The 17318-nt window shown below is 41.6% G+C and overlaps 1 protein-coding gene across 1 annotated transcript; it reads left to right on the top strand.

The window, feature by feature from the left end:
- Positions 1–9036: 9036 nt before the first annotated feature.
- On the top strand, positions 9037–15770 carry btbd3b (BTB (POZ) domain containing 3b). Its single transcript, XM_037466075.2, has 4 exons — positions 9037–10091; positions 11050–11140; positions 12920–13038; positions 13543–15770. Exons 1-4 carry the CDS (start codon positions 9769–9771, stop codon positions 14573–14575), a joined length of 1566 nt encoding a protein of 521 aa, XP_037321972.1. The 5' UTR covers positions 9037–9768; the 3' UTR covers positions 14576–15770.
- Positions 15771–17318: the final 1548 nt, after the last annotated feature.

The following is a 17318-nucleotide window of genomic DNA, read 5'->3' as shown; positions in this document are numbered from 1 at the left end:
TGATTGAATCTGTATTTCTTTATATCATAAACGAGTCCACTGGCAACCAAACAACAATGACGTGTGCATCATGCTCTCTTTACAAAAATGGGATAATAAGTTTATAGCCTCACGTTTGTAGAGTTCTATTTTTACCTCTACAAGCAGTCAGAAACAGGGCCGACTGTCCTGGTGGAGCGTCTAACACACCAAAGCAGAATGATATCGGTCGGTGGGCTTTTGGTGCCATGCGTTGCCCCGGCAGGGTGTCGGTGCCCAGTGCACGTAACACCCCAGCTGTTGTAAAGGTAAAGTAAGGTTTAGCCGGCTGCATTCACAATTAAACAGGCTCGAGTGTAATGCCATTATATCATAAGTTATTGGGTGCAGCTGGAGAGGAGGCATCAGGAAGTGGGTATAGCGAGAGATTGCACTGATTAGGCACAACACAGATGTCGAGTCAAGCTTCTGATTAGGTGTCTTCTCAGTGCCAAATCAGAATCCAGCGTCATTTCGTCAAGCTCGTTCACTGGAATTATAATAGTAGTGAAAAGACAATAAAAGTAAAATAATGCTCAATTTTGTGTTTACTATAATGAAAAAATGTCAGTAAAAAGAGCCTGACTACAGTGTGGGTATTAGGGTAACACCCACTGTGGGATCCAAAGGAAAGCTTTCAAATTTGAACTACTTTCAGTCTCCTCCTGGAATTTATCAAACTGAAACTCTCAGTTTGTTATGATACTAGTGTTATCTTAATTCATATGTATGTTTATAGAGAGTGTGTCATAGACTGATATATAGTATACAGTATTTCAGACACTACTGATAAGAATAAGTTGTCCAGTAATGTTGCGGGTTGACCTCGTATAAATTATTCTTATGCATGAGATGAATTAGTAGTTTAAAATGTTCCATGCATAAACAATGATGACAGATCGCGTTCCATTCCATGACATAACTGCAATAAGCGATTTCATTTGGGGATTTCTGTGTGTTCGACGACGAAGCTGTCACCACGTGTGACAGTGTGCGCACGTGTGCCTTTGTGCCAATGTGTATTCATCTAAGTGAGCGCTGCAGCGAAGCAGCAGAGCTGACAAGCGCACCATCGGCCCTTGGTGGCACATCAGGGACAGCTGGAGGTTGTCAGGCAACCATAACGCTGATCGAAGTGGGCTGATTGCAGCTCACAAGCCCCTCCCTCTAGTAAATCAGCTTGCCCGCACTCGGGAGTGGAATAGATCAGCAACCAGCAGTATGGTACAAGGATCCCTGCAGCACCCGTATGTGCAGATGGTTGTTTGCCTCTTCTGGCCAATGGCTGGGAGATGCAGATAATAGCAGTCATCATCATTCTCCATTAAAATGACTTTCAAAGTTTAAAGTGATAAATTAGCTAAAGCTATAATCTGGTACAGTGCATTAAATGGTGACATTTATGCTTGAACTGCACATTGGCCCTTTCAAATAAAAATAGCCAATAAAAAAAAGGATTTCTTGCAATGGGATGTTACAAAAATAAGCCACAAGGATAATAGGCAATGTAAGATATTGCAACACACACTAACAACCAAGTATATACTTGCACACCAAAATCACTTAGCCAGTGTATGTTTTGCTACATGAATGTTTAAATGTGCATTGGTGCAGCGTCACACACCTCGGTGAGATGCATACAGCGTGAAAAAATAATAAATAAACAATTTGAGCTTTTGTGCAATGTAAAAAAGAAGGCTAAAAATCATGATTTACCTTTCAACCACGTTACAGAAAGAAAGATCTTAATTTGAACAAGCAATAATCCACCATTCAATGCTGACCTTTTAACCAAGTTTACTCAAATGAATTGTGCTGTAAAAACGACCCAGTGCATCGGGGATCCAGACACTGAGCAGAGGGAATTAAATAAACTATTTCAGTTGGCAATCTATTTGGCAGTGTGGATGTGTTTGATTTGCATGCACGTAAAGGTTAGTCTATAGTTGTCTATAGTGACATCCCTGGTGGTTTGGCTTCTTGGGTTGGAAAACTAGGAGACTATACTTTCACAAACTATGAGTATTAATCCACATGTTTGCGGTTGAGCAAACTGCATGATCTCATATATGTCATGTTTCAAATTCACATGACTCCTCTTTGTAGCGTTGGCATTGCTTTTGTTTGACACAGACTAAAATAGTCTGGCACAGGAGCAAAAAAAGGGAAGCTTTGGAAAGCTATGACAAATTACCTACTTGTGCAATTACTATGGTGGACTTGTTGGGGAACATTCTCCATCTGTAGACCACCAGCCTTTGTGTAGGTTTGTGTGTAATCCTCCTTGCAGTCCTCTGACTGTTTTGTTATAGAAATTACTATTATTAATACACGGCTTTTATCGCTGACATCCCAGGTTGACGTATTCTTTTTTTTTAATTAAATAAGTTGGGAGTACGTTTTATATAAACATCTTTGAACCAATAGTCACATCAATTGTCCTGTGTTTTACCAAGATAATGTCACATATGGTGTGGTTACACAAGTCGTGACCATTATTTTGTCTTAAATCCCAGAGAATATAACACACTGGTTTGCTACCAGACAATATGTTGGGATACATCCAAATAAAACAAACCATTCTACATTTAGGACAATCTTAATTATGCATCCATCCATCCATCAGTTCAAACTGAAATGGAACAAAATGCTTTGTAAAGGTGCCACCAAATTATCCTGATTAGTGTCATTTTTGTGTGTTTGTGATAATAAAATAGGAAAAGGTCATATTTTGCCCCTGTGGGGTTGGGTGCGGCTTTAGAGAAATCATGAGGAATTAGCTGTGAGAAGGTTAAACCATCCGCTCCAATCCCAGCAGTAGGTAATTAGTGTAAATGAATGAATCTAGGTGGTCATGGCATACACAAGATTCAAATTGCTGTGAATAATGTAAATGTTAATGCAGTGTCAGAGATTAAACCGAGGGAAGGAGAAAGGAGGAGGTCTGGGTAAAAGAGGATTAGGAATCAGCTTCCGAAGGCTTTTCCCATGTGCTCGAGAAAAACATATCTGTACGTTTTGCTTTTCCACGGCTTTCCACTGGGAGCTTTTTCTTTCAGTTCAGAAAACCCAATCTCCTCTCTGACCTTCTCTTTCCCAGTGGTTTCTGCTGATTAACACACACACACACACACACACACACACACACACATAACATTTCACATTAAAATAGGGAACATGGGATCCTCCGACAGCATCCACATTACAACAACCCCAGCATGTGACCACAATACCATGGTATCCTACTTGTAATTACGAGACATTGTGACAACATAGTAATTCAACAGAATATCATGTAGATATGTGCTTTCTGTATGATTACATTTGACTTATTTGTCACCCTCTCTATACAGCTGGGCCCTTTATTACTGTTATCCTACTGCTATTCTCCTCCTGTTTTATCAACACAGTCCCTCAACAAAAGGACCCTCATTACAAACTCTCCCTCTTCAGGTCTCTCTCTCTCTTCTCCTGCCTGTATGTGTCTGGTCAGCACTCTGCTCCTCTGGGACTCCTTTTGGCGCAGTTTGAACACACAAAGAGTCTATCTAGTCTATCATATTTACATTCATCTTGATATTTGTCTCAAATCAAAGATTGAACAAGCTCTAATGTAACATGCGGCCCGACACCGTGTTAGCTGAAGGGTGAAATGGATTCTCAAAAAAAACACCAATTTCTGCATCTGCACGGGCCGCGGACATGCATCACATCACAGGACGAACCATATGGTCAGCATCCTTGGGACTCCTGCCAACAGTGAAAGAGCTTGGTCAACACCTTGTCTTCCTGATTTTGGTTGGAGGGGAGCATCACGCTGCTCTGCAGGAAGAGGCAGCCATGTAGCTCTGAGAATATGTATATTTATGTGCCTAAAGATCGCAGATATTACATGAGAAGCACCTTCTGTCGGCTTGATGTTCTGCTAATCAGTGAAATCCTCGGCTGTGATGCACCATTTAAAGCTTGTCACTGACTGAAACATTTGATGACACGTTCATATACTCGATCCTATCACTCTGGACACGATGGGGAGAATCATATGTCTCCGTTTTGAAATCATTTAAATTTAGAGATAAGATTAGATTTTGGTTTAAGTTGGGATACGGGTTAGCAATAGGCTGGTGGAGGTTGTGGTTTGGGTTTGAGTAAAACTCGAAATGAATGAAAGTAAATTTGATTTCTGAAGTCCTGAAAAGCCAACTGTGTGTGTGTTTGCGATGAAAAGCATGTGCTGATGCAGCATTTAGTGCCAGCAGGGAGGATGTGATAGATTTCAGTGCGTCTATCAATAAGGACAAAGGCGAGCAGATAAATCGTTAAATCATTTCGTAGTAACCATAGAGACAGCGGGATTACACTGATGATTACGGAGTAACCTTAGAGCGAGGGAAGGCAGATTTGGTGAGGATGATTTAATAATAAGACTGTCATGGAGTTAACTGCCTGAATCAATGGCTATGGAGAACGAAAAACTGTCTGCGAGGAGCATTCGAGTTTTTCTTCAACCCACTTATGTCATCATTACTTATTCAGTAGACTACAATAATCTCAATTGTTCTTCCAAAAAGAAAGTAGGGTTTGAGAGGCCGCTTGTACAGAAAGACTTCATCCCCACCTGTGACAAAACACTGACACTACAACTGGATTTCTGTCTGTGAAAGTTATCTTTACAGAAAGCAGAATATTCATAATCACTTTTAAAATCAGTATCAAAGAAAACTGGGTTCCTTGTAGTCACCGGAGCTCCCCTAATCAGCACTCTCAAGTCAACATAGCATCAAACTGACTGCGTTAGCATTGCAGGACAATCAATGTTGGTTACGTTATTTACTGCATTCCAAGTCACTGATTTTATTGAACAATATGGGCTCACAAAGCACTTTATTACTTTGATGAATTTGCGAGGAAGTATATTCTTGCTGTTAGATTCAAGACTAAGCCTGCTGCCACAAGCTTGTAATGTATTAATTGAATGTTGATCTGAACCGAGATCAAGATAAGAGAGAGCATTTGCCATGTGGGACATGCATGTAATAATTAAACACATTTGCTAGATCTCCATAAGCAGCAAGCTCACTAAAAAGAACCAATAAAAGTCCACACTGCTTGAGTTTTGTAGAGTCAATAAATGCTGTTGGGAGAGGGCTTTTGCAGTGAAATGCTCTCAATCTTGAAAGAGCTTACCAGCGGTCTAAAATCCCACAGTCTAAACTAAATGTAACATATGAACAGATTATTTTTGGTTACACATGGTTTATTAATAGATAATAAATTCTGTACCAGCTACATAGTAGTACATTCATTTCAGTTAAGTTAAGTTAATGCAGCAACTGGAGGATATTTTTTGAAAGAACAGCGCAAAAGGCTTTTCTCGATGGAAAAGATGTTTAAGAACTTTTCTTTACTTACTTCGGCAACTTTTTGATTGGTTGAAATTAGCTTGCGACAGACAGATGGCTCATCTAAACCCTTGCCAAGTACTTTATTGAAAGTGCTTGTCCATTTCCCAACTATTCGAACTAATAGACCATAGCAAACACCACCTCCTACTAGGCCCAAAACATTTAATCACACTGGAAACTGAGGCTATCGAGACTTATACGACAGCAGAGGGAGGGCCGATGAGTCAGCATGGGTAGAAAGTGTGTAGGAGTCGGGGTGTGAGTACGTGGGGGGCCGGGGTCATAAAGTCGGCTCTCCACTGTCATTATTGTTTCCACGCGCTCAGCAGGACACACGTGCACATGCATGGCAGCAAAATTAGATCTATCAGAGAGATAGATTGGAAAGTGTGCCTATGTTTAAAATGGTTGCTCTTGTGCATGTGATTCAGAGAAGTGGGTTTCCCTAGCAGCCCTCTTACAGTCTCCAGCTCCTCTGCGCAGAATTACCCCCATACATCTTGTGACAGTGACATATTGATTTTGAGCTGAAGGGGAGGCCATCATCTCGTCTATGGTATCATTGTCTTTTCTGTTCCGTTTAAGTGTGTGAGGTCATAAGTTTGACAAGACACGGTTAAAAATTCCTGCTGTTTTATTCTTCTAATTTCGACGAGTTGAAATTCTAGTTTAAACTCGTTGAAATTCTCTCTCTATATCCGAGACGATTGTGAACAAGCTGAAATAAAAAAGCAGAAAAAGTGCAGCGTCAGCAAAAGAGAGCTAGTTTCCGTTTCACAAAAACGTGCATATGGACAACTCCCCGCGTACACACTCACATGAATACACAAACAGGCCTCGCACAGTTCTTGTGCATGAGTGCCGGCTCCATCCCAGAAGCTCCGAGCCCCGTCTCTGGGCAGATACCATTACTTCCGCCCCTTCCACCTGTCAGGTGCCCTTGTGTGCTTTAGTGGTGGCGGTGGTGGCGGGGGGGGGGGCCACTGGCCGGGAAGCTGGATCCCGTCCCTGCCTCCGTGTGCCAGGTCCCCATCACAGTTCATTTCACAGCCTCCTCTCTGCTCTGCTGTGCTCGGCCAAGCCTCTCGGCAAGTGTCTCTCTGCAGAAGAGTCCTGCCACGACATGTGCGTACTGCGGCATCTCTGTACCCAACCTCAGAAAGGCAAACCGTCTAAAGTCCTCAGGATTTTGATGAGATTTGAAAAAATGACTTTAAGTCTTAAATTACAGAACTTACATTTTTGTTTGAATTACAGCATGGTGTGGCAAAACAGCAGAGATCAACGGACAGAGCCACTTCATCTACTCAGGTATTCTTGTCATGTTTGAGGAACCATTTTTAATTTTTATGCCTGCACTCACTCTGCAGCAGCCTAATTTTCTTGTTCCTAATTCCTATTTCTTAAAAGTCGAAGGTGTCTAAGTTTAACTACTTTGGAGATAAAAGTGTGCACTGACTACTGTCATCAAAAAGCAATCACAAAGGCACAGCTGGACTCCTGCTGCTTTTTAACTTCCCCTTTTTGACGTTAGCATACAGAGGAGACTCGGGCGCTGCCCGGCACTCGATCACCAGGGAAACATTTAAACTTGCCTCAGTAAACAAAATCATCCAGAGATTTAGCACAGTTTTAGGGCAATTATCTTAAAACCATAAAATAATGCCAGCATACACATGTTGAGCACTATATTAAAGTGGTTAAAATGAACAGATTTTTGTGGACACTGCCAGTGTTGCTGTTCATTTCTACAATATTTTAGGGTTAAGGATTAACTAAAGAGCAAAGGTCTTTTACAACCAGGATGCTGATTGCCGTGCTACTACACTCGGGCTCATGTGTTCCCTTTGAGTAAAACGTGTGACCATGTGATGACAAAGTGCGAGACGGAGGGGATGTTGACGCTGTGACAACACCGCCGTTACATTCCTCTATCACGCGTCCCTCTGAGTTGGCTGATGAATGGAGAGAAAATGCAATTAAAGAAAGCAGGAAGCCGTATTGAGTGATATAAAACTATATCCAATATGTCATATAGCCTGCTAGACAAGGATGATGGATGAAGTTGGTGGTTTAAAATGTGCATTTTATCAACAGTTGTCAAGGTTTTTTTTTGAACGCTATCACTTTGTGGTAAGTATGACAGAGGATTACCAGAAAGTCCCACAACTAATCTAAATCTAAATGTATTGTTCTTCCTTAGCCGGTAGATGCAAGAGACAGAACTTCTGTATTGTCTATACTTCCTTTGTCCTGCTATTATCGCTTGTGGATATGGTTACCAAGGTAACATCTCTAGTGTCCTGCAATTGGAGTATGGCGTCATGTAATGGTGGCTCCGTGTTACCATAGCAAATTTCTCTGTTCCCAGCACCCTCTGTATGAGGGAGCTTAGCTCATCAGCACCGCAAACACTAGACTGTTAATCAGGGTTTATGGCCAATCAATATTGTGACAGTGGTTCCAGGAAAGAATTATCAATTGACTTATATCCTGCTCTTTTTGTCAATTTCTGCTCTCACAAATTGAGTGGTACGAAGAGGCAAATAAACTACTAATGATAGTGGTAATTGTGCTGCTGCAGACAAAAATATTGTTAATACAAGGGACATGAGCACAGTAGAATTACCCAAACACCATAAAAAAGCAAATAAAACATAAAATGATTATGGAATTGAATATTTCAGCATTTTATAACATTTTAAATGCCCACCACCAAAAAGCTAAGTCATCCCAGGACTTTAAATAGAATAGCCACTGTGCATAAGCCCAACCTAACAAGAAGCAAAGAAAGAACTTTATGCATTATACATCGTAAAAAGAGTGCAATACATTTAGATCCCCATGTACTCTCCTGAAGAGATGACTTTACAAGAAAGCTTAAGCTCCCGCCCATACTCCGGCTTGGGAAAATATGCAGTTGGCTTTTCAAAAGAAAGTCGACAGTATTTCACAGCAATTTCACATTATTAAAATGCATGAAGTGGACATTAATTCAAATCTTTAAAATATTTAAAAGGTACAGGAATATTGCCATACTGCAATATGCTACATGATGAAATTCTAAGGGGTAAAAGATCAGCTTGCGCATGACGTTCATTTTGACGCGAATGTTTTGCCTATAAAATGCATGTGCTCTTGTGGTTCTATCTAAGAAGGTTCTTTTGAAAAAAAAATGTTTTAGAGGTCCAAGTCCAATCAAAGCAGCAAACTCCAGTGTATTATAAAGCTGACTTCACTCACACGTTGATAAAAAATCTATTAATCTATAAATCTAAAAACAACGAGTATGACTGTCAGAAGATGCATGAATTAAGCAAATGCTGCCCTTAAAAAGAGCATGTATATTTACATTGCCCTTTAGAAAAAAAACAAAATGTACTATTGTGCAAACAGACTGCTGGGGCAAAGTGAACACAGGAAGCAAAGCAGTAGATAATCATATCATTTGTATGAGGCATGGCTGTCACTTTAATTGAGACGTTGACAATTGCATATTTGAGCCTGTGCTGCACTAGATTGCATGAGCCAATCATAGATGCTGTGCGCTACCATTGGCTGAGCTTTGGAGAGAGCCATGCACTGTGCTAAGAGGGGCGGGGAGGGGAGGAGGGGGGGAGGCTCTCCATCTCCTCCGCGCTCTCCCATTCAACCTCCGTAGTCAGCAGAACGAGTGGCTGAGCGGAGCTGCACAGCATCCACAGCTACAGCATCCTGCACAAGACTCTGCTCCCTGAAGGAGAGAGCGAGAGAGAGCGACAGAGAGAGAGAGAGAGAGAGAGAGGGGTAAAGAGAGAACAGGGAAGATCCACAGATGAATAGAGTCTGCAGGAAGAAGAAACGCACAGATGGAGTAAGAGTGGGAAATGAAGAGAATTGAGTAAACACCACTGCCTGCCTGAGGACCACTGCAGCTGTACTAAATCTGGGGCTGTCAAGCCAGCCCTCAGCAAAGCAGTGAGTGAGAGAGGCAAGGGAGCAGAGGAGGAAAAGAAGTGATTTAAAGAGCTGATATCATCACTCCGGAGAGAAGCAGGGATGGGAACCGCAAGAGCCTCTCAGTCAGCAGGTCAAACTTCACACAGGAAAAGTGCCTTGGGATCACCGGTCTGAGTGTCTTCAGGGCAGTGAAAGAAAGGAGCGAAAGGGAGAGTTGTCCGGGTCAGTCACAGGAAGGCGAACCCTCGCGCAGGGACTGTGAATACTACATTGCTGAGTAGAGCTTTAAGTCTCTGCTGCCCTCCCCACCCCCACCCCCAACCCCCTCTCGGACCTGCCTCACACCTGACCTGGTCCTGGTGTCTTCTCTGCATGCAATCCTACTGCTCGGCAGTTGAACACACTCATGGTCGATGCGAAGGGAAGGAACATGAAATGTCTGACTTTCTTCTTAATGCTCCCCGAGTCAGTGAAAAGCAAGTCCAGTAAGAGCTCCAAGAAAGGGAATGCCAGTGGCAGCTCCAAGCTGCCCCCCGTCTGTTATGAGATAATCACTCTGAGGAGCAAGAAGAAGAAGAAGATGGCAGCGGATATTTTTCCCACCAAAAAGTCGGCATCCACCACCACCACCACCACCACGGTGCAACAGTACCAGCAGGAGAACCTCAACAACAACAACACCATACAGAACTGTAACTGGCAAGGACTGTACTCTACTATAAGAGAAAGGTAGGTGCAACCAGCAAGCCGCTTTCTGCCCAAGAAAGAATTGCAGTTTCAATATCAATAGTAATTATAGGCCAAAGAAATCACATTTTAATCAAGCGGTCCTAATTTTTTATAAGAACAATTAAACGTTCGACTGCATTCTAATTGCCAGTTTTCTGAAGAGAAATAAAATGGATAAAGATATATCCCAAAACACTTGTACGGTTGTTATTATTATCGTACCCTTTATATTACCTACTGTGTGTATGTGTGTGTGTCTTTGGCTGCGGATGTGGACGGGTGTTCCCTCACTCTGCTGTGGGGGGGTTTCTCTGTTTGCCCACTCTCCGGCTCCAGTAGACATTGACATAACAGAGGGCGGACAGGCACCGGGTGTGTTTGATATGCACAACAGGCAGAGGCTGCTCTGTACTAAAAGCAAAATATTTACGTTGGCCTATCACTAAAAGAGCCCAGCTGTCCAGAGCAAAATGTGTGCTTTCTGACCCGGCTTTGTTCATGGGGCTGTTTACCCACCTCTGTGACATGTTCCACCTTTCAATAATGTATGAACACAGCTTTATTGTTTGTCCTCTGCTCTCACAGTGGGGATTTTCCATTTAGTCCATTGTCTTATTTGTCTGTTTTTATGTAGACACAAAGCATTGATGCATGTGTTGTGTTGTTTTAAGGTGAGTCTTTTGAAATCAATACAATGTCTTTAGTCTTGCCGGAAGCAGTTGTAATATTTTATACAATGGTACAACTACTGTTTTAAGGGTAGCAAAAAAGACAATATACCTGTGGAAAATGTTCTGTTTTTGCCTGAACTTCTGCCAATGACTAATGGATTTGTTCCTTCATTTCAACGTATATCAGAGTTATGCTTTTTCTCCTTTTAGCTTCTCTACTTAAAACAAATGTACAGTGAGTGACATGTAAAATGAATTTGTCCTGTTTTTATTGTCATTCCTTTTAGAAATTCCGTAATGTACAACAATGAGCTGATGGCAGATGTTCACTTTGTGGTGGGTCAGCCTGGAAGGCCCCAGCGTCTGCCAGGACACAGAGTAAGACTTTCATCAACCAGTAACCAAGTCACGCTAGCGGGGAGGGAATTAGAAAACAAGCAATCAGCGGCGTGTTGTTCATATCTCATCGGCGTAAACATAATCTTGCTCATTGGCAGCAATAATGGAAGTTAAATCCTTTGTGCTCCGCGCTAACTTCCGCACCATGTGTCTTTTCTAGACAGTCCTCAATTATTTATGTAAATGAGGCAGACGGACTGAGCGAAGGAGGAAGGGATATCCTCCTCGGCAGTCATCTCACAGAGGATGGATTGCCTTTGTCTGCTCTTCGGCTCGGCTTTTCACAAACACAGCTCTGCAAATTACAACTTCTCATCGAACCCATCTAATAGCACACAGTTACAATGATAAGGCATAGAGGAATGTGCATTCAACTCTGCCTTTCACTTCTCGGAAATACATTTGTACTCGTTTACTTGATTGGCTTTTGAAATCCAAATTGGACGTGCGATGAGTGTGCTATAAATAGCTTTAAAAAAAAAAAATCAAAATTAGGCTCTCTTCATCCAGTTGATGCCAGTTGTGAAACGCTTCTTTGTTTAGTCCTCTGACTCATTGCCCTTTTCCAAAGTGTTTACATACAGTAAGTGATCAAGGTGTACATGTGTCTCACCTTAAAGCCCCTCATTAAGCGTACTCTGCTGGAAAATGATTATAACAATTACATTAAATATGATGTATCATTGTGCAGCCGTAAATTTGACTCAGAAATCCATTCCACGCCCCCCCCCCCGCTGTCAGGTGAGACACGCGTGGGTCATCTTTTTTTTGTTCTTTACATGAGACCCACATGTATGATCGGAAGCAGTCATAGAAGGACATTGAGGATGACTTAACTGCACTTTATGCTGAGACAGACCGATGAGGAATAATGACTCACCGCTGGAATCTTTATTGTGTCCCTTTTGGCAGGAACTCACATTTACTTTATGATTTAATTTACAAAGCTATCTACCGACAAGATGGAGAACTCTCATCTAAAAGCAGAAATCTATGTTAACACCTGTAAAATACAAAGGGGTCAAGAGGAGGCACTAATCCTTTTTAAACATGCAGTTCATAACTGTTATTCAATATACGTAGTGGGTAACATCAACAACAACAACACCATTGTTTACAAAAACCCCTTTTTGCAAGGTTTATTTTAGATTGAATAAGCTGCAATTTTAAGAGAAAGTCTGTGTGCCTTTTCGGAGAAAATGTATACCACCCACATACACACCCACACATGCTTGTGCAGCACACACTGCACACACACAGCGCAGACATGCACACACTAAAACATGCATGTCCCTGAGTGTAATAGCAGTTCATAGTCTTGTATACAACGCTTTATATCGGAATGATTAGTAGCATTGTGTTGCATCTGATTTCATCATGAGTTCAGACAAGTCATTAATTTCAGTAAATTGAACTTTTGCTGCACTTGGTTAAGTTGTGTTATTCAGATTTCCTGTTTTTCTTCAGAGGCAGTCTTCATTAGAAATCTGTCTCCGTGTCCTCAGGGGAAATAGTAACTGGCTGAGCTCTGCTCATTATGTGAGAAACTCAACAGGTTTCGTCTCTGCACTGATTGGAATGAGGCTTTGTTCAATTTCCATGAAGTGATTTGAGTCTGTATGTAAAGGTTAACATGTCAGTGAATTGGATTTGGTATAATTCACATTTCTCCACTTACCAAATGTTACTGCGGGAAATCACAGATGAACTACACTACGTTTTCTCCTCTCATTTTGTTTTCTTTTCTCTTCCCAACAGTATGTTTTGGCGGTGGGCAGCTCAGTGTTCCACGCCATGTTTTATGGCGAACTGGCTGAGAACAACGATGAAATCATTATTCCAGATGTGGAACCAGCAGCATTTCTGGCGATGCTGAAGTAAAGATTTTTCTCTCTTAACTCAGAGACTTCCTTCAACCAACACTGTATATGTGTGTCCTTTGTGTCATTGTTACTTGTAACTGCTACTTTCATTTAATATTGGTGAGAAAAAACGGTTTAATGAAACTATTCCAAGCCTATTTAGGCGCATCTTGGACAAACTCATTTTGCGCTTTCCCTGTAATAAAAATGGAGTGTTACTTCCTCTAATCTGTCTTATATAGTCTATTTTTATCTGATTCTCCTCACTGTTCATCACAATTATTCCCCTCCTCCATCCTCCTTGCTGTTTCTCCATGGTAGGCGATGAGGATGTAGGAGGAATATGTTGGTCTAATTGATTTGTTTTCACAATGATCTCACTCGGTTTAGAATCTCATATTATCCGCCCGCTTTAACCATTCAGCAAAAAAAAATGCATTTTTCAGTTCAATTTAATATCCTTAACAAAATGTCTTATCTGTTGTCTATAAAACTGTCAATTTCTTTTAATGTCAACAGGTACATCTACTGTGACGAGATTGACCTGAGTGCTGACACAGTGTTGGCCACTCTTTATGCTGCCAAGAAGTACATTGTCCCTCATCTGGCACGTGCGTGCGTCAACTTCCTGGAAACCAGCCTGAGTGCCAAGAATGCCTGTGTGTTACTCTCGCAGAGCTGCCTGTTTGAGGAGCCCGAGCTGACACAGCGCTGCTGGGAGGTGATTGATGCCCAGGCAGAGCTGGCGTTACGCTCCGAGGGTTTCTGCGACATCGACACCCAGACGCTGGAGAGTATCCTGCAGCGAGAGACGCTCAATGCTAAAGAGATAGTGGTGTTTGAGGCGGCGCTCAACTGGGCCGAGGCCGAGTGCCAGAGACGGGACCTCACGTCATCGACGGACAACAGGCGGAAGGTTTTGGGCAAGGCCATGCACCTGATACGCATCCCTACGATGGCCCTTGATGACTTTGCCAACGGAGCAGCCCAGTCGGGCGTGCTGACGCTTAACGAGACCAACGACATCTTCCTGTGGTACACGGCGGCCAAGAAGCCGGAGATGCAGTTCGTCAGCATGCCGAGGAAGGGCCTCACACCCCAGCGCTGCCACAGATTCCAGTCCTGTGCCTACCGAAGCAATCAGTGGCGCTACCGGGGCCGCTGCGACAGCATACAGTTCGCAGTGGATAAAAGAGTGTTTATCGCCGGGTTCGGCCTGTATGGATCGAGCTGTGGCTCAGCAGAGTACAGTGCCAAGATTGAGTTGAAACGTCAAGGAGTACTGCTGGGACAAAACCTCAGCAAATACTTCTCCGATGGTTCCAGCAACACCTTCGCAGTGTGTTTTGAGTATCCAGTGCAGATCGAGGCGGACACGTTCTACACGGCCAGTGTGGTCCTGGATGGGAACGAGCTCAGCTACTTTGGACAGGAAGGAATGACAGAGGTGCAGTGTGGAAAAGTGACATTTCAGTTCCAGTGCTCCTCAGACAGCACTAATGGCACCGGGGTGCAGGGGGGACAGATTCCTGAGCTCATCTTCTACGCTTGAGATCCCCCGTGCCCACATTTTACTGACTTTCAGTGCACTTATGGAAAATAGAAAATTATCACTTTGTGCATAGTGTCACTTTCTGGTGTGTTCTTTGTCACAACTGTGCAGAAAAAAATACACTTTGACACCAGTGATAGGGTCTTGTGTGGTTTTGATTTCGCTGGTACACTTGAGTAGGACCAGATAAATGTCTTAAGATGTTGGTTCGTCAAATACGTGGAGTGGATCAACAAAAGTCTTAAAAGATTCAATATCTTGCACTAGATATGCAGGTTATGGTGCCACAATTGTGGCCAACACAGGTCACACAGATATATGATGAATTTACTACAGTATGTTTATTATTTCTATGCTTGCATAGAATGCACATACAGTGTTTAGCAGCCATATTTCACGTTCTATATTCTTCAATGCGCATTTCACGCCATGATTTGGTCTGGACCATCAGCATTACAAAAGAAGAAAAAGCAGGTAGTCTGACACTACATGAAACATGATTAGACATTTGTAATTGAGTGGTTTCAACTCAATCTGAAGCTTTTTGATACTTTGAATCTAGCATTACAAAGGTTTTCAAGGGTCTTAGATTTGGGGGCACTAGATATAACGAAACACATAAACCACACAGCATCTGTCTCTGTAGCATGTTGACCTACACTCATATCAGTCCCTCCAGTGAGGTTTCATTTAGATCCGTGTCCTAATGTTTACAGTGCAATTCTACTTAAAGTGATCAGCGTTCAAGGCGTCTGTCTGCATTGCAGAACTTGCAGCATGGCAGAACTTCCATTTCAGCTTACAGTTGTACTACTAATTGTTTGCGAGTCTTGGTTTTGTTTACAGAAAAAGGTTGTTTAATTTCTCTTTGTTAAAAGCTGTGAGCACTCCAATGTGATACCATCCAGTATCAGTATTTTCATACTGTATATGCTAGAGAATTGCATTAATTTTGGTTAATGATCCAATTTGTTATTTTGCCTTACTAGCTTGTTTTGATGGGGCAGATTCTTTTGATTTACTGTGCTATGAATATTTCTTCTGGTCTGGGATAAAAATCCACAGGCTTGTCTGCTGATGAAAACAAATGGGCGGACTGGTGTTCATGTCCTGTGTTTACGTGCTACAGTGATGGGGAGACCAACGAATGTGTATGATTGTTGATGATGCAAATAAACAAAACGAGTGGTACATATTCCTCGTTCATCCTATCTGTTAAATGTGATACGGCTACATATGTTTTCTGAAATAAGGAGATGGGGACAGATTATATTGCGTATCCATATTTGTCACTTTTGCATGGGCCATCACAGTGAGAGAGAGTGAGCGAGAGCATTACATCACAATCTACCTAAAACACCATGAATGTTTAATTCCCAGCATACCACAGTATTTCAGCCAGTTCTGTCCTATTTAGTCTGTCTGCTGTTAAAAACAAGGCAGGCAAATGACAGAAAATGATTTCTACTCTTTTCATATTTTGGAAAAACACTTTGAGATAAAGTTCTAATCGCAGACACAATTTCTCAAGCAGTGCCAAGACACGACCAAGACACGTTACACATATTTTTGGCTGGATATACATATATATATATATATATATATATATATATAGTCTAAAACTCCAAAACAGGATAAAGTAATTTACTGAATCTCAAGACAAATTGTATTTCTTTGTGAACTGGTATTCACTCCGGGGGCCTTATGGCAGATACTTGATTACCAAGACACTCAATAACACTGAGACCAAGTTTGACATCCAAAAAACAGCATGAGGCTCTTGATGAAGCTCTTTTCATGGCACTAATGTTGTAAGCAAGATCATTAATTGCACTGGAGGCAGCGGGGGAATAGAATTGAAATAGAAATGTGCCAGGAGTCTGAGGCACAGAGAGACACGCATTTTTTTCATTAAACGTAACTGGTCCATGGCGACAAATTATAATTAGAGTACAGCTTGGATACAGTGAGACGACTCATGCAGGGGTTACTTAGTAATACGTACTTCTATCATCTCTAAAGAAAGACCTTAAAAAGATCTTAATTTATTACAACAATTGGAAACCTGTAGACACAAAACTTTTTTAGTATTGGTGACAGTTAGCAGCTCAGCCCAAACTGTGTTAGAAACAGCTCTGTTTTGCTTGGAGCAGAAAAATAAGTGTTGGATCATTTGCTGGACATCAGTTCTGTTAGCAGCTTCCATCCCTTGCCACATCGTAAATATTAGTCTTTCAAAATGCTATAAAAATCTATCATAGATTAATTTTGTGAGTCACTATGTGTTATATTTAACCCATAAACTCAATAAAACAGAATATTTTTTATTTCATAAAAGGAGATAATTGTTGTGGTAAAGGATTTTGATTTTATGAAGGAAATGCAATTAAATCCAATGGGGCTAAGAATAAAATGCATGGCCAGGCATTTAATTATAGGAATTTTGTCAGTTAGGAAAAACATGAGACCATGCAATAATTACAAGGAAGTCACCGTGGTGGTGATACAACATTTTTATCCAAATGCTAAATCAAATGCTGAATATCTTCCACATTTTTTTGGATTGCTCACTCACATTTACACTGCCGACATCGTATTTGCTTTGACTACTAAAGTTTTGATATATAATTCAGACTAAAGAGGAAGACGACATAAAATATTCATTCTTAATTTGCATTAATCGGAAATCTGACTTTCTACAAAACATAGACATGCTTTGCAATAAACAGATGGATTAGTTGGA

Source organism: Pungitius pungitius, chromosome 13 (genome assembly GCF_949316345.1).
Source record: "Pungitius pungitius chromosome 13, fPunPun2.1, whole genome shotgun sequence".
NCBI lineage: Eukaryota > Metazoa > Chordata > Actinopteri > Perciformes > Gasterosteidae > Pungitius > Pungitius pungitius.
This window is presented reverse-complemented; position numbering and strand designations above follow the sequence as displayed.

What these genes read in the sequence shown, in the direction of transcription:
- btbd3b (XM_037466075.2), top strand. Translation starts at nt 9,769, where the DNA reads ATGGTCGATGCGAAGGGAAGGAACATGAAATGTCTGACTTTCTTCTTA. An exon ending in TACTCTACTATAAGAGAAAG is followed by an intron (nt 10,092 to 11,049) that starts GTAGGTGCAACC and finishes CATTCCTTTTAG; the next exon opens with AAATTCCGTAATGTACAACA. An exon ending in AGCGTCTGCCAGGACACAGA is followed by an intron (nt 11,141 to 12,919) that starts GTAAGACTTTCA and finishes TCTTCCCAACAG; the next exon opens with TATGTTTTGGCGGTGGGCAG.